Source organism: Anabrus simplex, chromosome X, assembly GCF_040414725.1.
Source record: "Anabrus simplex isolate iqAnaSimp1 chromosome X, ASM4041472v1, whole genome shotgun sequence".
NCBI classification, from domain to species: domain Eukaryota; kingdom Metazoa; phylum Arthropoda; class Insecta; order Orthoptera; family Tettigoniidae; genus Anabrus; species Anabrus simplex.
In genome coordinates, this window is record NC_090279.1 from 163,648,656 (window position 1) to 163,674,591 (window position 25,936).

Genomic DNA, 25,936 nt, shown 5'->3' on the forward strand with positions numbered 1-25,936 from the left:
ACTAAAAGCCATACACCATTTCATTTTTTTTCCTTTTCCTTTTACTTCTGCCTATGCTCCCACCTTAGATGTGGATGAAGATGCTAAGGACCAGTTCTACTACCATCTGAGAACAATCATTTTAAAGGTACCATCTAGGGTTACACTGTTAATCCATGGTGACTTCAATCTCAGAGTTATGTGAAATAATCAGCTCTGAGAAAATGTGATGGGCAAACAAGGATTTTGTTACTGCAGCACCAACAGACTATTGCTTCTTGGTTCCTGTGCTGAACATCAGCTGTTCATTACCATTAGCCATCGACATAGTTTCAAGACTAGATGGATACACTCATACTTTAACCACTGGCATATTGTCGATTACACACAGGAATGTGAAAAGAAAGATCACTAAGATGGCAAGAAATATTGTTGTCTGCTGGACAGATCATAACTTCTGATTTGTAGACTCAGGATTTCTATCCATAAGAAGTCATTCTTTGTATCTGTCCTGATAGAAGTCTGTTATTTCTATGCTCTCTGATTGCTGCAGACTTTCAAAACACAGTCTCTGACAGGCTTGCAAATAACACCGGCCTGCAAAGATTTTCTGGCAAAAGTAATTGTATGTGATATATGTTACATTTAATGTAAAAATTAATATCAGTTGTTTCATATCATGTACAGATTTGTCACAAGCCTGTCTCATGTTTATGCTAATGGAGCTTCATTATTGTAAATGAGGTTTGGATTGTTTGTATGGAATGCAGATATGGACGTGTCTGAGAGAAAATATTGTATGTGCTCTGTTTTGGAGGGGAGTAGGCAATCATACAGGAACACCAGAAGAACAATTAGAACAGTTGCAGTTCGCACGTGCGCAATGTCAGACAAGGTCAAATTGCCAAGATCACATTTCTCCATAGCCGAGAGGAGAATCTGAGAACATGTGTCATGCCTTTGTCTACAAGTTACAATGTGCAGTTGAAGTTGATTGAGTGAATAAATGAGTTAGTTTGTGTTAAAATGGCAAGTAGCAGTGATGTTCGGAGGCAAAAATGTGTGAACAATCCTAACTCTTTGTTATATATGTGGCCAGTATACAATTAAAGGCCAGAAGCAAAATATTATGCCATTTATGAAAAGCCTGTAATTGGTATATTTTAACATGAAGTTAAGTGATCACGACAAGAATTTCACATCCCATATTGCGTGTAAAACATGCAGAAAACCTGCGGCAATGGTACAATGGGTTGTTGCCATCAATGCCATTCGGAATCCCAATGGCTTACTTTCTTCTACATTTTGTTTCAGAAAATCCTGAACATTTCTTCCAACAAATGTTTCAACGGAATTATAACATCAACTTGACTCTCTTTTAAATCCATTCGACTACCACATCATTTCCGAACTCCGCTAGCTTTGACATACGTTTTATCATAAGCAACGCCTCTACAGAAGTTCCATTTTCTTCTCGACTTTCAGATATCCCAAACATATACATTTTAACTTGTCTATTACATTCACACTTCCGTTTTAAATAACTGACAGTGATTTTACCACCTTGGATTCAACTTGGGAATTGAAGAAACATCCCCCTTTGATGAATGTGTTTACACTCAAGGCCATCACAGTCTTAATGATATTATAAAAATATGGATCCATTTTAGTTTTAAACTCTCAAAATTTCATGTTTAATCACGTTTTAATCTTCAAAACTGTTAATTCACTCTCTTCTAACATACTTTGGTGCATTATCGTTGTTTTAGATGTTATTGTATAATGTTTTACGAAATCATTTTTCAACATTTTAACCTATAATTTATAAGTATATGTATTATTTTTAAGATTGATATAGGCTGATGATGCCCGTAAGGAGGGTGAAACATGTACCTTTGACTTTTATGTATTATGTATAAAAAATATTTGACCATATGAAATAGTGGATCATATTGTATTGTATTGAACAGGTGGACTTATAATATTGTAATAATATGAGACATACGTCAACTTCAATACGGAACCATAATGAGAATAGTTACTTGTAATATCCCGATGGCTTGGCGGGAACAAAGAAGTAATTTTGACAAATGTTATTTTTGTGTATGTAAAGTGTCTGGATTCAATACAAAAAAAACAAAAAGCACATTGTTTATCCCTGCCTTCCATCTGCCATAACCCCTGTACCACATGGACCCGATATTCCTGTCCCAAAACCACCAATACAGTTACCAGAGAGTGTGTCTTTGTCATCTTCAAGTCCGGAGGATGGTGATGATGATACCTTTGCACTGGATGTTGAGGATAAAATTCCACATCTTTATAATCGGTGTGAAATGATTTGGTGTGTGACCTAGGCCTCACTAAAGAAAAGAGTGAAATTTTAGGATCAAGATTCAAAGAGAGAAATTTTTTACTTCCTGGGACAAATTCATATTGTTACAGAAATCAGGAGAAAGAATTCCAGCAGTTTTCGTTCACGAAGACAAACTTGTGTTTTGCTATGATATCGCTGGCTTGATTTGTCGTCTTGGACCTATTTACCAAGCAAAGGACTGGCATCTATTTATTGATACCAGTAAAAGGTCTCAAAGGTGTTCTTCTGCACAATGGCAATAAACTTGCTTCAGTGCCAGTCACCTATTCAACATCTCTTTGTGAAAACTATCACAATTTATCTATGGTGTTGCAGAAACTGAACTACAATGAACACAGATGGTTACTGTGCTGTGATTTAAAAGTGTGCGGTGACATATTAGGGCAGCAAGGAGGATATATAAAGTTCCTCTGTTTTCTGTGTGAATGGAACTCTCGGGACAGGGATCATCACTGGTTATATTGTCTGAGTGGCCCAAGAGGAAATGGTTCGTGTCTGGAGGAAAAAACATTGTAAATCATCCATTAATTGATCCTCAAAGTGTGTTATTGCCCCCTTTACATATTAAATTGGGAATAATGAAGCAGTATGTGAAGAGTTTGGACAGAGGCAGTCCCTGCTTTCAGTACCTCTGTCAGAAATTTCCAGGGCTGTCAGATGCCAAAATTAAGGAAGGTGTTTTTTGATGGCCCCCAAATTTGGAAGCTTATGAAGGATCCGACATTCAGTACGATGATGAAGGAAAGACAGCGTCAGGCATGGGAATTATTCAAGAATGTTTGTAGCAAATTCCTGGGTAATGTTAACGGTGTCAACTACCAACAGATTGTGGAAACCATGCCGTACAACTTTCAGCTTAAAGTTACATTTCCTGCACAGTCATCTGGATTATTTTCCTGCAAATTTAGGAGCATTCAGCGAGGAACATGGTGGGCGGTTCCATCAGGATCTAAAAGAAATGGAACAAAGGTACCAGGGGCGATGGGACGTCTCCATGATGTCAGATTATTGTTGGTGTCTAGTGCAAGTTAACACTACTGAGGAACACAAACGCAAATCAACACAGTGTTCATTCACATCAAAGTGCAGCAAACAGTAGTGTTCTTGTAGTGAGATTCATACATTCTAGCAATGAACACATTACTTTTTTGTATATTCATTGCAATTTGATCATGTCCCATTAAAATTACATATATTCTGTATTATGGTGTTTTCTATCGAAATTACAACAATATGTCAAATTATATTTCAAATAGCAAAAAAACTGTACATAATAGGCAAAAACAGTTTATGTATTTGAAGTCAGCACACCTAAATTAGGGTAAATCACCTCTTCAACCTTTCACCAGAGAGAAATTCTCTTTTACGCAGGCCGGTATTATCTGGCTAACATCAAAGAGGTTAAGGAAGAAAGGTCAGTGCTTCATAAGATTATCACTGAGTCAGTAGAGGAAACATCAGCTTCGAGAAAGTGAACAAGCAAGACCGGTTTTAAAGACAACAGTGAGTAATTTTGAGTCTTGTGAGTGCCAAACAGGAATTTCATCAGCCCATTATTCGAGATCAATCTTCTAGCCTGAAGAAAACTCATTTACAGGACGTCAAATGGAAAACACATTGTGCATAACAGAAAATAATGAAGAACAACAAAAAGCTCCAGAGTTTGTCTGATGCACGAGATCTGTGAAACTTCTACATGGGAATAAAAGAACTGTATGGACCAAATCGGTTTTAGACAGGAACCTTGAAATCTGTTGACAATGCAATAGTCCTTACTGACAGCAAGGACATCCTGGAGCGCTGGAAGGAACACTTTTACACTCTTTTGAATCGAAGCTCTGGCACTGCCGAAGACTTTCCCCACGACATTCTACAACAACCCCAACAGCCAGTGCCAACAGCATACTGGGAATTCAATGAGGCATTCAATAAACTGAAATCCAGAAAGGTACCCAGACCAGACAAGATCTCTCTGAAACTGATTCATAGTGGAGGCTTACTGCTAAAGACAAGATTTTTCACACTTATTCTCTTAACCCATAATTACTCATGTTATGTCGCAGAGACCCGAGTGAATTTTCGTTTAACAATTTCCTTTGATATATGCTAATATAGAATATCGCCAGTGCTGTGTGATTTCATCTGCTGTTGAGTTATTCAGAGTGCAGTAGGGGTTTTTGTTGACAACAATTTCTTGTTTGCACATCTCCTATTGTCATAAGATTTGACCTGACATGAGTGTGCGTGTTCTGCTAGAAGTTATACGTACAAATGACTAGAAAAGTAGTGAGCGGCTAAAAAAATTTCTTATTTTATGTGTACCGGTTAAGTGTTGTTATGGTGCGGCTCCATGATTTAACTGGTTAGAATGCTGGCCTTTAGTCCAAGGGTTCCTGGCTTTGATTCCTGGTTGGGTTGGTAATTTTGACCTTTATTGGTTATTTCCTTCAGCTCGGGACCAGGTGTCCATGCCGCCTTCAACACTAGATTTCATCCCATGCATTGCCCCACTCTCACAAGTGAGCAAGTCGCCCATAGGGTTCAATTCCAAATTCTTGCAATAGCCCTCCCCAGAGGCCATGTGTCATAATAAACAAAATGACAAAATAAAAGGTAATCACTCCGAAGGAGTGGTTGAAAGTGAATGAAACTACATGTGCTGAAAGTCCATGTGACTTTATTGAACTAATTACAATATGGGATGAAAGAGACAAGACTGTTGGCAGTTACAGGTGGAATGTTGGTGCCAGTTCAGTAGGGTGTCCGGTTCCATGGCTAAATGGTTAGCGTGCTGGCCTTTGGTCACAGGGGTTCCGGGTTCGATTCCCGGCAGGGTTGGGAATTTTAACCTTAATTGGTTAATTTCGCTGGCACGGGGGCTGGGTGTATGTGTCATCTTCATCATTATTTCATCCTCATCACAACTCGCAGGTAGCCTATGGGCGTCAAATTGAAAGACCTGCATCTGGCGAGCTAAAGTTGTCCTCGGACACTCCCGGCACTAAAAGCCATACGCCATTTCATTTCAGTAGGGTGTCGCACAAACCCCCGCCCCTGGCCACAATGCATGCCCTTATGCAGTTCAGAATGGTATCAAGCAGCCTTTGGATCCTCTCCAGAGGCAAGTTCATTCACAGTTGTTGCAGCTGTCCCTCCAGATCCTGCAGGTTGGTACTGGAATGGAGTCTCTTTCCAATGCCATCCCGCATATGTGCAATGATGGAGAGGTCCGGGGACCTTGATAGCCGTGGGAGGACCTCAACATGCTCTAGGCAGTCCATAGACCCATGTGCTGTGTGTGGACATGCATTATCTTATTGGAACACTGTCCCGCGGTGCTGTGCCCTAAGGAGTGGGATGCGTGGACGCAGAATGTCTGTGATGTACTGCTGTGTCATCAAAGTCTGCTGAAGCACTATTAGAGGTGACCTGTATGCATATCCTGTGGCTCCCGAAACCATGAAGCCAAGGATTATGCTTGTGTGACTTTCCACAATATGTGCAGGATCTGCCCTCTGCCCTCAGCGCTGCCAAAACTACACACGATGCTCATTGGAGGTTATGGAGAAGCGGGACTCATCACTGAACTTGATGCGATGCCAGTCGTCCTCTGTCCGTGCCTCCCGAGCAAGGCACCACTCCAAACGCAGGCGTTGGTGTTCTGGTGTCGATGGCAACCGACGCATAGGGAAGTAGGACCCCAATCTGGTGGATGCGAGTCGTCGAGACCTAGCACACGAGGGCGAAACGCTGGCAACCAGGAATGAGTTAGCTGGAAAATTTATAATGTCCAATAACGGACCATTTATATTGGTATTATAAATTTACTCATTCAGGACAAATATTTCAGATTCCCTATGGGAATCAACATCTATATCATCTGATGGCCAAGCAGGCATCAATTTTTAGTTATGAGACAAAGTCTCTTAATGCATTGGCACTGCCGGTGGCTCCAATTAGCCTACGCAGTGGCCTCCACGGTATGCACTAGCCAGCGTATTGATAGGTGTGCTAGGTACCAACTGATGAGCCCACCCTAGCACACGAGGGCGAAACGCTGGCAACCAGGAATGAGTTAGCTGGAAAATTTATAATGTCCAATAACGGACCATTTATATTGGTATTATAAATTTACTCATTCAGGACAAATATTTCAGATTCCCTATGGGAATCAACATCTATATCAACTGCGTGAGAACTCGCAGGATATTGTAGAATCTCCAGTACATGTTTGCGGATGGCGGGTGCCGAAATTATGGGATCCTCAATGCTTGTCTTACCATATGATGGTCCTCCCTCGGGGTGGTGTTTCTTGGTTGATCTTAACCTGCACGACGTGATTGGGTGCCCTCATGTACCTATTGAGTTCAACATTCAGCCAGTGTGACATCTGAATGGCCCACATGCCTGGCAATTGCACGATACGACCAACCAGCCTCGTGCACTCCCACAATGCGGCCTCTGTCAAATGCTGTCAGTTGGTGGATAGGTTGTCTAACGTGTCTGCAAGGCATCGCAGGTGCTTCGTACTGTACGTAGTCCTCTCCGCACGTCTTGCTTAACTGTCTGACTCTCAGCAGTTGACTGGTAACAACTTATCAACAACAGGACAGTGCCATCATGAATGCACTCTGGTGGGTGTTTTACACATTACAGATCCTTGTGAATCTAATCATTTACTCACACATCAATAGTATGCATGTATACTGAAATGGGATAATATTGGACCACTCCTTCTAGGTACTTAACTTTCTTTGTCAGGCAATGTATTTAACATTCTGTAATAGTCATTACTGTGATGTGTGCTTTTTGTATCAAGACTGACACGAATCTCCAGTCCTCAATCAACCATAAAATTTAACATCCTCGGCTTTAACTTAATCAGCTAGGTGTGCCCTCGGAATTAGTATCACATGACTTGGTCTGGCCAAGAATTGAACCCAGGGCCCTTTGAACCAAAGGCCACTACACTGATCATTCAGCCAAGGATCAGGACTCCATATTGTGTATAGGAACGAATATTTTCCCTCATATTATGCCATGAATACTTGTTCATTTGCAACTGTGGGTCAAAAAGACCTGACGTGAGTGTTTATGTACCTTTCTGTCACACAAGTATTTAAGGGTTAAACCAGGAAGCCCCAAAACTACCTGGTGACCTAAAAAATACCACTATTATGACCATATTCAAGAAAGCTGAGTGTAGTTTTATGGAAACTATCATCATATACCCTTGCTATCCATAGCAGGTGAAGTTCTAGGAAGAATTCTGCTTGGTTACCTCCGAGTAATTTGTGAGAGGATTTTCCCTAAATCTCAGTGTGGTTTCTGAGCCTCCAGAGGAGGCCCAGTTGATGAGATGTTCTGATCCAGACAAATCCAGGAAAAATACAGGTAGTAAAAGGAAACATTGTTCATTGTATTTTACAATCTCCGGGAACTCCAGTTTTCCCTGTCATATTTCATTCCAGCAGTACTCTCCAGTATCATTCCATTTCATCTGTCATTCATTAATCATTGTCCCAGAGGAGTGCGACAGGCTTCGGCAGCCAGCACCAATAATAATAATAATAATAATAATAATAATAATAATAATAATAATAATAATAATAATAATAATAATAATAATAATAATAATAATAATAATAATAATAATAATAATAATAATAATATCTCTGTATAATTTAATCAGGAAAATTTAAGCCTATTTATAGAAAAGGGATAAACAAAATAATAATACTAAAACAAAATAACTGAGATACCGTTCATACCAGAGGTTTGTTAGGTGCACATCTGTCATAAATATTATGTACAGTATCTGAAGTTCCTTGCCTCCTATTTGGAATATATCCTGTGGGACTCAGAAATTTCCAATTCAGCTCTGGAATGTCTTTAATAGTAGAGTACATGTAGTTTTCTTATTAGCTTTCACAATTATTTTATTGTCTTCCTAACTCTTTCATTCAGTTGACTTCTACTTCCTATGCTGTGTACTGTACCTGTAACTGCAAATGTCATGTACAATTTATATCATATTTAGATTTACAGAAATGATATATAAAATATGACACATTATCTGAAGCATTATATCAAATTGACATATCTTTTGTGAAGAAACCATGAAACACACTATTCTTCACTCCAGAGAACAATAACTTATGAGGGAAAAATAGTATTAAAAAAATGTTGTAGCTGGACACTCAGGGAAAATGTACAGGCAAGCATATTAATGGGCAGACTCTTTTCCCTGCTCACCCTTGTTTGGTTGAACAGGGAAGGCTGAGTTCTCTCCGCTTACCTTAAAGGCTTTGACAAAACAGAATGGTATTTGCTTGCTAGTTGGCTTCACTGCACAGATCTGCTGTGCACACATTTCAATAGTGTATTAAATTCAATAAGATATTGGCTTTTTTCTTTCATTAGAACATTTTTGGGAAGCTGAGCTTATCCTATCTACTCTGTGGCTTCACTATTGGTCATGTGGGTACTGATAGGAGCTAGCTAGTGGATTAAGAAGAAGGGTTATATGAGTCTAGTAAGACCACAGTTAGAATGTGCTGCTGGAGTGTGGATCCATGTCAACTATAGCTAGTTAAGAATCTAGGTACAGTACAGAGGAAGGCTGCTTGGTACATAGCAGGAGATTACAGATGGACAAGTAGTATCTGTGGGATACAAAGGAAACTAAAGAATAGTAAGGGCAAGACTGGGAGAAATATATCAGGTTTCAGAGGGGAAGAAGCTTGGAAGGTTATGAAATAGAGGTTAGACACTAAGGAGGAACATAAGTGCTGGCAGAGATACAAATTCAAGTTTTTATTAAGCTAGTGGAGTAACAAGTGAGGGAAGTATTCATGTGTGAGAAGGGGTGAGGTATGGTGGAACAGTTTACCAAAAGGCATCATCAATTCCTTTACTGTATCCAACTTTAATGAGAAAGTTGTACATAGAAAATGGTCTGAAGAGAAAAATGTATAATTGTTATAAATATAGTAGGATAAGTCGGTGAGAATGTTATGAATTTCAATACAGTCTACTTTAGTTTACTGATAACTCTAAAGGAAGCTAAAGTGCATACTTGCAATATGTAGTTGCCACCAGGTATATTCTAATTTGCTTATTAATTCAATTTTATTTTGACCTGTTGAAATATATGTATCCAAAAATCATATGTGGTGTGTGCGCGCGCGCGCGCGTGTGTGTGTGTGTCTCTCTCTCTCTCTCTCTCTCTCTCTCCATTAATAAGACTTGAATAAGGTTTCTACTCTTTTTCAGGACGAAGTATGATGGTTGATACAGCCTGTTCCTCTTCAATGATTGCCCTCAATGTTGCTTATGAAGATATACGAGATGGTATTTCAGACTGGGCTATTGTAGGTGGTGCAAATCTCACGCTGTCACCGTTTATAACAAAATGTTTCCTGGATCTGGGAGTTATCGGAATGGAGGGTAAATGCCGTGTATTTGATGATGAAGGTAAGTTGATTATAAAGTTGTCATTTGAAAATAATGGTTTTGACAATTTTAAAGTGGCTGAGATTGACCAATGTTAGTTTATTTAACTCAAAAGCATCAAGAAATTAATATAATGTACAAATTTCTATAAATGAATAATAAACTGAAAATATATCTATAAACCAATATAATCAGTCCACATTAAACAACTTCAGCTCAGTACTGGGTGACATTCATGGCCTTGGGATTTGCTTTCAACAGACGTGTGTGTGATTTGGGACATAGTCTACACTGGTACAGATGGTGAGTTTCTACTGTCACATACAATTGACTCAGACATGTTCTACTTCTTTTAAATACCATATTGTCCCAGGATTTTGCCACACCTTCTCTGAATCTTTTCAGAGCTTTCTAAACAGCCATTTCTCTTCCTGTCTAGTGGCCCTGTTCTCAGATGGATTCATCCTTTAAAAAAAGTAAAGTGCTGTCCTTTTGTCGAGGTGGTGCACCTCTTTCCAGGCATACCCTCAGTGGGTAGGAGCTGAATTTACCATTTGTACTACATACCAGCGCTTCTGCCATCCTTAAATTTCTGGGAGTTTCTGGAATGGAATCCAGGCTGCTGAGGACAGCAGCTAATAGTGCTAACAGTTACACTTTCTGAAGCTCTTTCTGTATTTTGATCTGGGAACGGAATGTTGGTGGCCACGTAGTGGATGCTTTCTTAAATGAGATGTTTTGCATTGTTAGTAATGCCATTCTTTATGCAGTCAGTCTCTGTGTACTTATCGGTGGGCTTAGCTCCTTCTGGCTCATGCCTCATTTCCCTAGTACATCCACCCTATTCACCAGATATGGCTTCCTGTGTCTTTGATCTGTTCCCCAAATTAAACAAACTACTCTGAGGGAAGTGTTTCCGTACGTGAGGTGCCATATTCCAAGTGGTAGTGTGCTTCTTCAAGGACATCAACAAAGGTAGCATTGCTACTGGTATCCTGCACTTTCCACACATCTGACGGGTCATTACTTCAAAGGCCTGTAGAGGTATGGTGGGTCTATAATAAAGGGTTTTGTAGATGAATATGTTGCCATCACTTTTCTTACAGCCACCGTACATTACTAGAAAAAAGACCTCTCCCATCTACGAGTGTCTAGTCACTTTTCAGTCAAATCCTCAGATCCTGTAGAATATCTGAAGAGTGGACCCTGTCTCAGATAATTTCTCGTACAGAAGAAAGGCTCTAAGGACAACATTAACAATATCCATCTGGTTACTTTGATGTCTTGAGGTGTAAGATTTGTTCTATGGTAGCCTAGTTAATGAAACTACAATTACTACACAAGACAGAAAACAAAAAAGAGCTGAATCAAAAAAATACTAAGTGTATTTTATTAATTGAAAATTTTGTTTTCTTGATCACTTAGTCCTGTAAAAAAGAAAAAAATGTAAATTTTATGTATTCCTAATTTCATCTTCTATTAACATGATTTTATCCTTTATAGTGATTATAATGAAGGTGATGATAAACTGTTTCTTTTATTCTGAAGAGTATGGTTGTTTCCTTTTTTTCTGTGTAGAATTGAGTTATTTCTAGAAATATATCTGTAGCACCTAAGGGGCGCGTACACCAATAGTAGTAGTAATAATAATAATATGAATAATAAAACCAAATAGTAATAATAATGAAGTTCACATCTAAGCTTGGAAACGTGACGGTTAGCTTCTCAAACACGCAAAATTAAACCATACACAAGGGAAACAACTTATAGGCCTCACAATGACAACTACGGACAGGATTATGGAACATGTTGCAGCCCTATTGGGGTCCGCAGGAAGGTATGATGTTATGGGGAAGAAAAAGGTTCACGATCATCCACCTTGAACTCAACTATATTAAAATTAACAAATGAAATATACAAGATCAAAATTAATAAATGCCAGAGCAGTTGATACTTAACTCACAAATCAAGGACTTTTAAATAGACTTTAACAAAAGATACAGATCCACTAAACCAAAACGATGACATAATCAGGATACTTAAGTAAATTTGTAAAACACAAGGTTTAACATTGTAAGATTATGCAGAATTACAACATATTTGTTGTAAACAAGATAAGGTTTACAAGAACACAACTTATTTATTTGCTTCACACAGAATTCTACAGTATGTACAGGAATAAAACATAAAATTGTCTTAAAGCAAAGTAGATGATTAATCTTGAGAGAGTTTCTGTTTCTATACACTATGTATACTCTGAATGTATTTACACTCACTGCTATCTTGAAAAGATAGTTCTTGGGAAAGATATAGTTCGTGATAGTTGAAAACTATCATTTGCACTAGCATAGATTAGCTAAGAGAGTTCCTTCTAACTTGAAGTGTCTGAGTTCATAAGCTTGTACTAAATGAACGCTATGTTCACAATTAGAGAATCTAATGTGTGTGTTGGAGCTTGAGTGAGCTTGGGGATGTATGGCATACAACATCGGGGCTCGACATGGATGAAGGAACGGGAAAGTGGAGTAGTGACCTGAGGTGAAACCTCATACTACCAGAATTCCGTCCACCTGGTCGAGACACATTTTTAAGAGGAGTAGCCTCCGTGTTCGACGTTCAGTGTATTCTGGAGCAGGACACTGGGGAGAATCCTCATGAGTGACAGACAGGGAGCTCCTTATATACTGCACACGATGTAACAGACACGCGCACTGAAGACTGCGCGTCGAGTCTCGAATGATCCACGCTTGCGTGCGTGCGGCTGGCTGGCGCTGAGCGAAGAGAGCGGAGGACATACAACAATATTGTCAATAACAAAATGCAGGTGCCTGTCTGTCATAAACAGTCATTCAGAGAATTGAAATTAGTGACGTCGGGAATCTAGGGCAAACTCCAACACGATGAATTTAAATCATTGAGAGACACATTAAACAAGAAAATACTGTGTCACTAGAAGGAATTAAATAAAATCGACACAATGAAAAAACATAGAAATAACACTTACCAAGTAAGACAGAAGTTCCCCGAGGGGAGCCATCCAGCGCGAACGCTCATGAGGACGGTCAGATGGAAAAAACTCGGCCGAATCCCATCACGCACACGAAACTGGCAGAAGGCTGGAAATGGCCCGATCACAAATAACCAATAGGACACCAAATTCCTCTGGATTCCCATTTTTTAACCAATTGGAAAGATCGTTATTCTGACCAATCCAATAGCATTACCATATATGGTCAGTTTAAGATAGTTAGCAATTTCACAAGCTCTCAAACATTTCAATTGTGACACAAAGTTTTCATCAGTGGAAACTGCACATGTGGTATAGAATGCCTCAAAAATAAAGCACCTTATAAAATTACAATTCTTGATGTACAGAATATACAATGATAATACCTTTCAGTAATTCTTCTTCTTCATAGAATAATAAAAAAATCAATAAATTCTTCAAGTTACATTAAAACGTCCAGAATGTCTTTTCTTCACACTTCCTGAAATTAATTTAAATGACACACATAAAACACAAATACAATGTAATTTACATACAAAGGTCACTTAATTGCTCTTGCAATGTTAAAAATATTCAAAAGTTCATATTCTTGAGGTTTCCCTAAATTGCATAAAAGAAATATTACAAACATATTGAATTTAATATTTTCTTCTAGTTACATAAAAATAATTCCTGCAGAGTCCAGAGTCCATATTTCTTCATTTTCCACAATACTAAAATATTACAGACAAAAATGAAATTCTGCTGTCCTTTCTTGATGACACACAGGGGATAATATCAACATGTATAGAAACACTTAAGAGAATAAATACAATAACATATCTGTGTGGGAAGAAGGAATACAATTAGTTTTTACGTTATACCCACACAGATAGATCTCATGGCGATGATGGGATATGAAAGGACTTAGGAGTATGTAAGAAGCTACTGTTGCCTTTAATTAAAGTAATCCCCCGACATATACCTAGTGTGAAAATGGGAAACCATTTTTAGGGCTGCTGACAGTAGGATTTGAACTCACAATCTCTGAAATGCAAGCTGAGATACCTGACCAAAACCACATAGCCACTTTCCTGTAATGGAAAGAAGGAGGAATACAAAGTTGAGACAAGAATAAATATAAAAGGACAAGGACAAACATGAAAACACAAGATGACAAGGACAATACACTGCCATCTTCACACGGATAGGCTCTCCTCATCAAACCAGATTCTTCTCACCTCCCAACGAGCTAGTTACTGCTTCATCAGGAAAGCAGGCTTCAACACTCATTGAGGGACCATCTTGACAGAGTTTTGGAAATTGTGAAACAAAGAGAAAGCTTGGTAAACAAAGAAAACGTGAAGAGATATACATAAGATATAGATGAATATTGATGGTAAAGGACTAGAGACAGAGCTCAATAGCTGCAGTTGCTTAAGTGCGGCCAGTATCCAGTAATCGGGAGATACTGGGTTCGATCCCCACTGTTTGGCAGCCCTGAAGATGGTTTTCCGCGGTTTCCCATTTTCACACCAGGCAAATGCCGGAGCTGTACCTTAATAAAGGCCACGGCCGCTTCCTTCCACTTCCTAGGCCTTTCCTATCCCATCATCGCCATAAGACATATCTGTGTTGGTGCGACATAAAGCAAATAGCAAAAAAAAAAAAAAGGACTAGAGACACAGGACAGACACAAAAGGAGAAAAGAAGCCCAACTTGATTTGTCACTTTTTTGCTGTTTTCATTACTTATTGTGTAGAATATAGAATATGATGTCCTGATTTGATTTTTTTCATTTCTGTTTTGTTCTTTATATTACAAACTTTTTGTCCTGATTTTGATCTGACATGTGTTGACAACTCTGTTTCATACCAACTTCAGAACGACTATTTAAGATTATTTGTTGCACTAACATGGGTTTTGCTTTCTACTATTTCTGTAGCCAAAGGCTATGTCCGAAGTGAAGCAGTGTGTGCTGTGTTCCTGCAGAAAGCAAAGGATGCCAAGAGAATTTACGGTACCATCGTCCACTCCAAACTGAACAGTGATGGATACAAATCGCAGGGGATAACATTTCCATCAACGGATCTCCAACGGGAGCTTTTACAAGACATGTACAATGAATGTCACATTGACCCAAGTACTGTGGACTTTGTAGAAGCTCATGGTACTGGAACAGAGGTATGGTAGACTGTTTTAACACATTACTTAGGTAATAATGTTTAGTTGATTATGCAGAGAATCAAGTAATTTGAACATAGAATGTTGGATAAAACAGGAATATTATGCTTAATTTAGTTCTTTCTCTTCCTCTTCTTTTTATATTTATTTTACAATTTACTTTATGTTGCACTGAGATAGGTCTTATGGCTGCGATGGAATAGGAAAGGGCTAGGAGTAGTGAGGGAGTGACTGTGGTCTTAACAAAGATACAGCCCCAGAATTTCCTTGGTGTGAAAATGGGAAACCATCTTCAGTGCTGCTGGCAGTGGGGTTCAAACCCGCTATCTTCTGAATGCAAGCTGAAAGCTACCTGACCCAAACCTTGTAGCTACTTGCTCTGTCTTCTTTTTAGTTCTTTTCCTCACACCTACGATTCTGTATATGCTATTTCTCTTGGTATTTTTTTTTTTCACTACAGATTTTTACATCTTAGGTTGGTCATATCAAAGAGCAACCATATAATGTTTACAAGTTAAAGTGGGAAAGGGTCCACCTATTCAATAAATTTAAATTATGTAATTATATTTTATTAATTAACGGGACTAGTTTCGACCTCTATATTGTGAGGTCATCCTCAGCCATTACATAATACCATGATTAGAACAATATCAAAAGTATCACATGCACACACTAGAGTACAAAGTTGAAACACTTATATGTCCTAAGTTTGTACTGTCATGGAAGTTGAAAGCAAAAAATCGTGTATATCTACATTGGATTCTTATGATGTTGATATTAAAGTAAACTCGTGTCCTTATCCTGAGGTGGTGCAGCTCTTTTCAGGCACACGCCCAATGGAGGTGAGCTGCATGTACCATTTCAACCACATACCAGCCCTCCTGCCATTCTTAAATTTCTGGCAGTATCGGGAATCAAACCCAGGCCCCCGAGGATGGCAGCTAAAAATGCTAACCATTACGCTACAGAGGCAGACATGTTGATATTGATCAACTGATTATTGCAAAGTTAAAGTGAGGCTTATTGTGATGTTTTAGTCCCTCATTGGGAATAAATAATGTAGCAGCATTTGGGGTTTTAATAATTCAATTATAAAAGAAAAAAACATTTGGAAAATTAAATGAAATTTAGAATCATTAAAACCTTATCATAAAATCAAAATTAAACAAGGTAAAATACACGGAAACTAACAGCAGGAGGTGAACAGCGGAAGGAACCCTACGAAGTTGTGGATCAAAGAACTTCTGTGGCCAAAACTTTGGCCGAAGTATAATTTAGTTAATACTTACTTATAGTTAACACTTATTTATTAAAAAAACATTAAGGAAAAGGAAGAAAGGAACAGTATTGTTAACATAAACACAAAAGAATACAAACCCTGATGAAATGAAGTTGCATCAAAGAAAATTACAATTTGAACACCTGAAGTGACCACTTTCATCAAAGAAATAAAAATACACATCATAGGAAAGCATTTTAAAATGAATCAGAATTACTGAGGTCAATCTTAATGAAAAATTAATTTACGTTACAACATTGTTAGAAAAGGCTTGCCTCGTGCCAACGTGAAGATGGATGTAAGATGTCTTTACACCATCATAAATTACAATTGATTTCTGATAGAAAGACTGACAGGTAAACTCCTGTGATAAATTAAAACATGAAATGAAATAAAATAAAATTATATTATGAAATTTAAGATTTGCCTACCCCAAGAGAAGGCAGGTCTCCCATGGAGCACAGAACTCCCGGACAACTCATCCACTCTACATGATGCTGAAGACAGACTTAAGACATCCTGTGACGCGCTTGCTGAAGGTACCCTGCGCTAGATGGTGCAACCAGAAATGTCACAACAAAATTAATGACCAATGACCGCTCAGGAGTTACCTTTCAATTTATTTAAACCAATCAAATTTAAATGTTTAATTTCATGCTTATTGTCTTGTCCTTGGAAACTTCTCAAAGCTTGTATCTTGTGCAAGTCCGAGGAAAATCAACACGTGCGGTACAGGGTGTCCCACAATTTTTGACAATCAAATTAATACAATTTTTAATGATCCAAAATTTACTTGAAGAAGGTCAAATATATCTAAACTCTCACAGCACACGTCACAAATACATGAACATTGGAACAATGGAAAAAATGATCCAAAACACATTGAAAACTTGAATTTCTGTCAAATGATCATTCTGAAATTAAAATATTGTCCTGGGATGAGACGAATGACATGATTAAATAAAACTGACAGATTATAATTACAAAATGTGTAGGCCTAAAAGTCATGTGTTCACCATTTATTGTTTTCCATAGTTTTTAAAATTTAGAAAGATTGCCTTCCAACGAAGGTAGCCAACAAGACTCAGAATATAACCATAAATTTGTTAAAGAGTATTGTAGAATACATACGTGTACAAGTTCTTTATAGCCAGAAGTCATGTGTTCACTGCATTAAGTGGCAGGCTGTCACATATTGGACCCCCCTTCCTCTCTTCTTTTGAAGCTGTAAAACAAAAACAAATAACAAATTAAAAATGTTGGTGAGGTCTAATACACAAGGAAGTATATTTACTTCTCCAGTTGATCATACCTGTAACATAGCTACATCATGTTACTGCCCTCCTCATGAGGCCACCACCTGACAAAGAGTATTTTCGAGAGGCAGAAGATAGGGTGCAGTACTCTCTGGGCAACAGCGTGAATGTCCTTCGATAGCCATCTCTAGCTTGGTAACCATACTGACGTGCCTAGAATAAACTGTTCACCCCCCTGCGGGTGGGGGACGCACATGTAGAATACACCTGTGGTATCCTCTGCCTGTCGTAAGAGGCGACTACAAGGGGCCCAAGGGGCTCTCAACTTGCGAGTGTGGATTGGCGACCACGGGGCCCTTAGCTGAGTCTTGGCATTGCTTCCACTTACTTGTGCCAGGCTCCTCACTTTCGTCTATCCTGTCCGACCTCCCTTGGTCAATTTTGTTCCTTTCCGACCCCGAAGGTATTAGAGCATTCGAGGCCTAAGGAGTCTTTCATTTTCACGCCCTTTGTGGCCCTTGCCTTTCATCGTCCATTACTTCATTTTTTGAAGTGATGGATCCCTTCTTTCTTCTTCTTTTTTCTCTCTCTCTACTCCCTGTGGGTGGGGGACACAGACGAAAAATACACCCATGGTATCCCCTGCCTGTCGTGAGAGGCGACTAAAAGGGGTGACGAAGGGATGATTGAATTAGAACCATGAAACTACTTTTGATTTATACCATCATGCAGAGAACACCATGGGTTGCCTGTACTTGTGAGTAGTACCACTATATTAGTTACAAAACAGGTTTGTGATTAGTAGCAGCAATGAGTTGGATCTCCTGTGAGTTACTAGTACCCGTGAGTTGTACCCATGTGATCAACACCGTGGGTCTGGGCGTTGCCTGTGAGTTGTACCACTATATGAGCGACACCGTGGGTCTGCGTTGCCTGCGATTAGTACCCACTATGTGAGGAACACCACGAGAATACTGGCACCCGTGACTAGTACACCTAGGTGAGGAACATCATCGGTTTGCGTTGGCTATGAGTGGCGCCATTGTGTGAGAAACACCATAGGTCTGCATTACCTGTACAACGTACAATACTTGTGAGTAGTACCATCATGTGTGGAACACCGTGAGTCTTCGCTACTTTTCATTAGTACCCCAACATGACAATACCATGGTTCTACTTTACTAGCGATAAGTACCATTCTGAGGGGCCTTTGACCTGGATTTTGGTCTCCTTTAGACATCAAGCATCCTCGATTCAGGATTAAGCTTTATAAATGGTCCCTTGGTCTGTAATACTATTATTTCTGGTCTTTTTTGAGTCAGATCCACTGTTTTTTGTTTTTTGGGGTTCATGTACATCCATTCATTCTTCATGACATTTTTTTATTTTGGTCAGTGGATGTTTTTGAACTTTTTGTTTGTAATTTCATTTCGTACCATTAGGGGCCGATGACCTCGATGTTAGGCCCCTTTAAACAACAAGCATCATCATCATCATCATTATCAGAATAAACTGTTCTACAGATGCCATTCATTGCAGATAATATTTCAGTAATCTGTATTCTAACTACTGTATTAATCTTTATTTTCCCTAATTGGAGTTACCATTTACTGTCACTCCTCATGTGTTTCAACAATCTGAAAAACTATTAAATGGTGTTTCTCACAATTAATGTTTGCTTCGCAGGTTGGTGACACTGAAGAACTCCTGGCGATGGAGAAAATTTTTTGTCCCGGCCGCAAAACTTCGTTACCAATCGGCTCTGTGAAATCGAATCTGGGCCACTCTGAAGGAGCAGCAGGAGTGTGTTCTCTTGCAAAGGTCATTCTCTGTATGGAAATGGGCTTGCTGCTGCCAAATCTGCACTACAATATTCCGCACAGAAATGTTGAGGCACTGAAGGATGGAAGATTTCAGGTATTCTCCATATCTGTATTTCTCTGTCAGCACAACGATAGGTCTCCTGTACATTCAAGGCTTCTTTTCTGTGGGGAATGGTAGAGGACACATGAGGCGTATAGTTTCAAACATGGCCAAGTCCGTTGAGCTGTTTTTTTCAGGAGAAGCAAAAAACTCGTTTAGGGTATTAATTCATATATATTCCGACACTTTAATCTTTATGTTGCTTAGCAGAGGCTTCTGATTCATTACCATACAATTTTTAGTCTAAATATATTACATGAATTGAAAAATGTATTTAAAATTTGGACTTGATCATGTTTGAAACTATCTGTGGGACTTGGCCGATTTTGAAACTTACGTAAGAGGACTTGGCCATCTTTGAAACTTAGATTAGAAAATTTGGCCTAATACCTAAAGAAAAAAGAAATCTAGATTAGGCCTATTTTCCAACTTTGTTCATCTTGACTTTATTTAGAACAAATATGATTAAAAATGATATAAGATTTAGTGAAAAATCTTTAAAGATTATTATTTTAAACATTATGTTTGTGTAAAATTACCCAACATTGTAGAGGCTATTTAACATTTAAATAGTGTATATTTTGCAAATATATGGATTCATGTAGCTACTTCAATGTATATTCTTCATATTATACCTATTCAATACCACTGCGCCTTCGAAACACATCACCGAGCCTTGATTGAATCACCACTAACAACACGTTGTTGATTATACTCATCTCAGCTGTCTTTCCCTCGTGCACTTCAAGGTGGAAAGATCACGTTGCCGCTTTCTGGTATGGCGTTTATTAAATTCCTCCATTTTATTGCACAGCAAATATGAATACTATTAAAAATGACCAATTAATTATATATATATTTATTATTTATAAAATATTTATTAAAATACACGCAAACAAAACCACCACATGTGACTCGAACAAACGTCAGGCCACCATTTTACCGGAAGAAAACACGTGACTGGATAGCGCAGGATTATTGGCCCGTGCGGGTTAACAGGGACTTGGCCGACTTTGATATGAAACCTCATTCTTTGCAGCAATTTTAAATGTGATCTGGCCGGATTTGAGACCCACTTTCGTTCCCGTTGTATTCATCTTGTAAAGAGGAATCCATGGAAGTCAAAACATCAGAACGTGAAAAAGATGGACTTGGTCGTGTTTGAAACTATACGCCTCACATCATCTGGATATGCTATATTATTGGACCTTTATGTTTTTTATATGTATAAATGACAAGAGTAAAGAACTGGAGTCACAAGTAAGGATCTTTGCAGATGATGATGTATTGTATAGAGTAATAAATAATTTACAGGATTGTGAGTGACTCTAAAAGGACTTCGACAGTGTTGAGAGATGGAGTGAAAAGTAAAGTTGTGAGTTTCACAAAGAGGAAAAGTCCTCTCAGTTTTAATTACTATGGTGGTGAGGTAAAAGTACCTCATAGGGATCACCATAAGTACCTAGGTGTTGATATAATAGAAGATCTTCATTGGGGTAGTCACATAAATGGGATTGTAAATAAACCTTACAGATCTCTTCGTATGGTAATGAGGATATTTAGGGGTTGTAGTAAGGCTGCAAAAGAGAGGGTAAATAAGTCACTGGTAAGACCCCAGTTAGAGTAAGTATGGTTCCAGTTTATGGGTCCCTCATGAGGATTTCTTGATACAAGAACTGGAAAAGATCCAAAGGAAAACAGCATGATTTGTTCTAGGTGATTTCTGATGAAAAATTAGTGTTACAAAAATGCTGTAAACTTTGGGCTCTGAAGACTTGGGATTATGGAGATAAGAAGCTCTTTTAAGTGGTATGTTTCAAGCTATCAATGGGGATATGTTGTGGAATGACATTAGTTGACGAATAAGCTTCAATGGAGTTTTTAAAGGTAGGATGAAAAAGTTAGAATTCAAAAGGACAAATTGGGGCAAATATTCTTTTATAGGCAGAGGAGATGTTCAATAAATTTCCTACTGCTTTGAAATCATTTGAGAAAAGACTAGATAGGGAATATGCCTCTTGGGTGACAGCACTAAATGCAGAGAAAGGGTGACTGGTTTCGTATAATATGCTGTTAAATTTTATTTGATTGTTGATGGTAATCATCGTTTACAGGTTGTGACAGAAGTTACCCCATTCAATGGAAAATTATGTGCTATCAACTCATTTGGTTTCGGAGGTGCTAATGGCCATCTTTTGCTGCAACGCAATATGAAGGAAAAGGTGAATCGAGGAAAACCCACCGACAATATCCCACGACTTGTAGCTGTTTCAGGACGTACTCCAGAGGCTGTAAAATCTCTTCTTGATGACGTAAGTACTTCATGGTTTATTGTTCTATTTACTGAAAGATGTTCTTTATAGTAGATGTATATTAAAGAGCTGCATATTATCACCTATTCTATTTATCATCTATGCTGAATATGTGATGGAGAAAGCCCTCAATGACTGGACTGGAGGCATATCAATTGGTAGACGAAAAATCAGTAGCCTGCGCTTTGCTGACGACACCATTCTCCTTGCCAGCAGTGAAGATGAACTTGCAGAATTACTAGCAAGGGTAAAAGATGCAAGTTTAGAATATGGGCTAGAGATCAATCTGAGCAAGTCCAAACTAATGATAATTGACAGAGCGGCACAGATCCAGCTGACAGGTCGATTAAGGGAACTGGAAATGGTAAATGACTTTATATACCTTGGGTCAACCATCTGTGATACTGGAATTTCTGACAGAGAGATTAGGAGACGTATCACCTTAGGGCGCGCTGCCATGAGCAAACTCACAAAAATATGGCAGAGCAGAGCAATTACAAACAGTACAAAGATTAGACTAGTTGATTCTCTTGTGTTCTCTGTCTTCCTTTATGGTTCCGAGACCTGGACCCTCAAGGCAAGAGATAAGTACCGTATTGACGCCTTTCAGATGTTTTGTTGGAGATGGATGCTCCGTGTACCTTGGACGGAAAGAAGAACTAATGCATCTATTATTCAAGAACTGAATACATACCTGCCAACTTTACAAAACCAAAAATCAGGAGATTTTGATTTGAAAATCAGGAAAAATCAGGAGAAATCAGGAGATAAAATTGGTCAAAATTGCTTATTCTACATGTCTTGCGCAACACAGTACTACGATATATTTATAAGACTTATTGTCTCAAAGCCCGACTGTTGCTATACGAGACTACAAGGCTAAAAATTACACATCTCTATTCCCTCACAGGAACTACGTGAGTGGGATAATCGGTCTCTGATAAGCCTACCGAAAATAGTATGAACTCATGCTCCACATGTGTGAATCAGTCATGCACTTAGATGCCATTACTTAGAAATGCAAAAATTAATATATTGCATCAAGTGCCCGCGCAACTATGTGAAGCACAATGCTGTTTGGATCAAATAACTAGCTGATGTTCCCGTGTTTCGCTACGGAATTCTCAGAAAGACTGTCCTTATAGTTTTCCCAACTGAAGTCAACATGTCATTACGACGATGCCAGTATGAATGTCGCGATTAAAAGCAATGCTTTCATACGAAATATTCGATAAAATGAAAATAGAACATTTTCTCACTTTTAGCGAAAAGTACTGCAGTGTAAATCTATCAGTTCAAAGTTTCAGAGCTAGAATGACCAGGCTGCAGACAGCCGCGAACACTCCTGTGTAATTATTCTGTTTAAGTGTGCACACTGCTCATTCAAATCACTACCTCAGAGTAGGGATCGAATAGCTGGAATACTATGATGATCCAGTGTGTTACGTACCAGTAGTATCAGAAAATTTATGAACCAGAAGAATGGCATGCTAAACAAGAGAGATCCAACTCCCCACTCCCCAGCTTCTTCCCGCCAATATTCAAACAGGCTGTTATACTTGAAACGCAGCAGTAATCCCGTCTATCGTAGATAAATGGCAGCAGAATACACAAAGCACATCACAACAAACAATGGTCAATGTAATTGTTGATCAATTTTATGAGCTTTCTATATTGGAGGCCTTCACATTTAGTTTTCTTCCGAATCTGTGATATTAGAGCATCTAATGTAAAGCGAGTTGTCCTTTCTTTCATGACTCCCTCTTGTGTTATTATTCAAGCGATCGTTCCTTCGTGACTTTCCTCATTCTTATAATCTTCAAAATTTAATCACCATCACCACCAATATTATTGTAGTCGGAAGGGTAAAACTGAATAAGCAAATTATCACAAAAATAATTTATTCCATTATTACCACCTATTCAATACAAGCCACGTGCTACGTGGATGAAATCTACGTAATACTATATACACTTCTCAGGGACATTTTTCGCCCCTTGTTAAGGGCATCATCAACCTTTAGGTAACCTTAAGGTCACATATCTGAAACATTATCTATTCATACATGGATTACAATGAAAAGTATGTTTCAGACATTTGAACTTAAGGTATCCTAAAGGTTGATGATGCCCTTAACAAGGGGCGAAAAATGTCCCTGAGAAGTGTATATAGTATTATGTAGATTTCATTCACATAGCACGTGGCTTGTATTGAATAGGTGATGATAATAAGAGTATATTTTTGTGATAATTTGCTTAAGTCAGTTTCAATACGAATCAATCATGAGAATTGTCTCTTGCAAAACTGAATAAGACAAATAATCAGAAATTGCATTCTCTGTAACTTTTGTTATGTAGTATTTTTCAATATGACCACTAAGATAGGTAATTAAAAATTAAATTTTTGGCACCTTCCCCTCAACTACCATTTTGAACAGAGTGAATAAAATTATTTATAGCATAGACTGTAGTTCCTTATTCCCTGACTTTACATAAAATTCTGTTCACCCATTTTCTTGTACCTCGGCGCTGATACGGACTTAGGAAAAAAAATCAAAATTCATGAATATCTCCGTTATCACAGCCGGTACGGTAAAAATGCATAACACATAAATGATAGGAAATTTAATAATATATAACTTTAGTTATGTAGTATTTATCGCTAGGGCCAATAATAACATAAATATTTGCGAATTAAATTTTAGGCCTTCCCCTAAACTACCATTTCACTCAGCGTGAATAAAATTATTTATGGCCTAGATTGTAGCGACTGATTCCCCGACGTTATATACCGATTTTCATTAAATTCTCTTCAGCCGTTTTCTCGTGATGAGCCTGAGTACGTACAAAACGTGTATTTCCCCCTTGTTACTATGGTCACGACCGGTACGGAAATATCGTTCTTTTTAAATTCTGAGCAATGTACAGACAAAAAATTTTATTTATACTGAGATAAATTACAATTAGTCAGAATTGTCTCCAAATGGCTCCTAAAATCTCTAGAAAAGTCACTAGTCGTTATCATTGAAATTATGTCACTAAATTACTAAGAAAGCGACTAGTCTCTAGAATCGACCAAAGAGGATGGAATCGACTAGACTGACGTGAACGAACACGAACATAGCACGCGAGAACGAGAGATTGACAATCGATATACGCGTCGCGATATACAGGTTTCAATAAACATCGCACATTCGCGCACATTTCTCGCATTAATAAACTTCGATATTTCGTTTGAAAGCGGCCAATGAGCGAAGGACTTCCGGCCACTGGCGTAAAAAAGCTGAAATGGCGGGATTTGAAATCAAATGTTTGAAGTTCACCAAAAAATAAGCTAAAATCGGGAGAAAAGATAAAATAATCGGGAGGCGGGAAAAACTGTCGAAAATCGGGAGTTTCCCGCCTAAATCGGGAAAGTTGGCAGGTATGTGAATATCTCCGAACGTCTCTCCTCTCGCGCCATAAAGAGAATCGTCCAATTCTTCGGACATATTGTAAGACGTGATAGTGAAAATCTGGAGAAATGTATCATGGAAGGCAAAGTTTTTGGCAGAAGACCACAAGGAAGGACATAGAGTAGGTGGATTGATCAAGTTCTGCGTACCACCGGTCTAACTCTTCAGCAGGCTTTAAGATAAGCTGAACATCGTCAAAGTTGGCGCCGCTTAATCCAGAATATTGTGTGAAGTCAAATGGGGTCACGACGCTCGGCAATGAGTCACACGACTTATGATGATGATGATACTAAAGAGGGAATAAATTATATACATACCTTATATCACAAAGGCATTTTGTTATAGACTCTTATGTAACATGAACTGAAGATATGCTTATTAGTATAAGTAATGGCAGGGAACAAACAAGTGGCAAATCAAGTCATATAGAGAGATATGAACATGAATAGGAACGTATTCTGGAATGACAGATCAGTGTCAGAAGAGGGAGCAAGGAAAATAGGATACAGGCACAAACATAAGAACATAAGAGGACAAGTGCTATCTTCATATCTTCATACACTGCAGTCTTCTTATAAATGTGCTCCCTCCTCATCATTCACACCTCTGTATCCATTCATTTTCTCAGCCACTAGTCTTTTTTCACCAATATTCATCTCCTTTTCTTTGTCTCTTGCTTTTTCTGGTCTTTATCCAATTTTCTTTATATCCTGCTCTTCCCACATCAAGAC

General features: G+C 38.5%; 1 protein-coding gene across 1 annotated transcript in view; it reads left to right on the top strand.

Annotated features, from left to right (window-relative positions):
* The window catches only part of LOC136886744 (fatty acid synthase), a 198,915-nt gene that overhangs the window by 30,706 nt on the left and 142,273 nt on the right, over positions 1-25,936 (top strand). Inside the window, exons 4-8 of the mRNA XM_067159548.2 lie at positions 9,632-9,832; positions 14,743-14,981; positions 19,203-19,474; positions 20,585-20,699; positions 21,554-21,751. Coding sequence (XP_067015649.2) covers positions 9,632-9,832; positions 14,743-14,981; positions 19,203-19,474; positions 20,585-20,699; positions 21,554-21,751 — 1,025 coding nt within the window. The remainder of the gene's footprint in view (positions 1-9,631; positions 9,833-14,742; positions 14,982-19,202; positions 19,475-20,584; positions 20,700-21,553; positions 21,752-25,936) is intronic.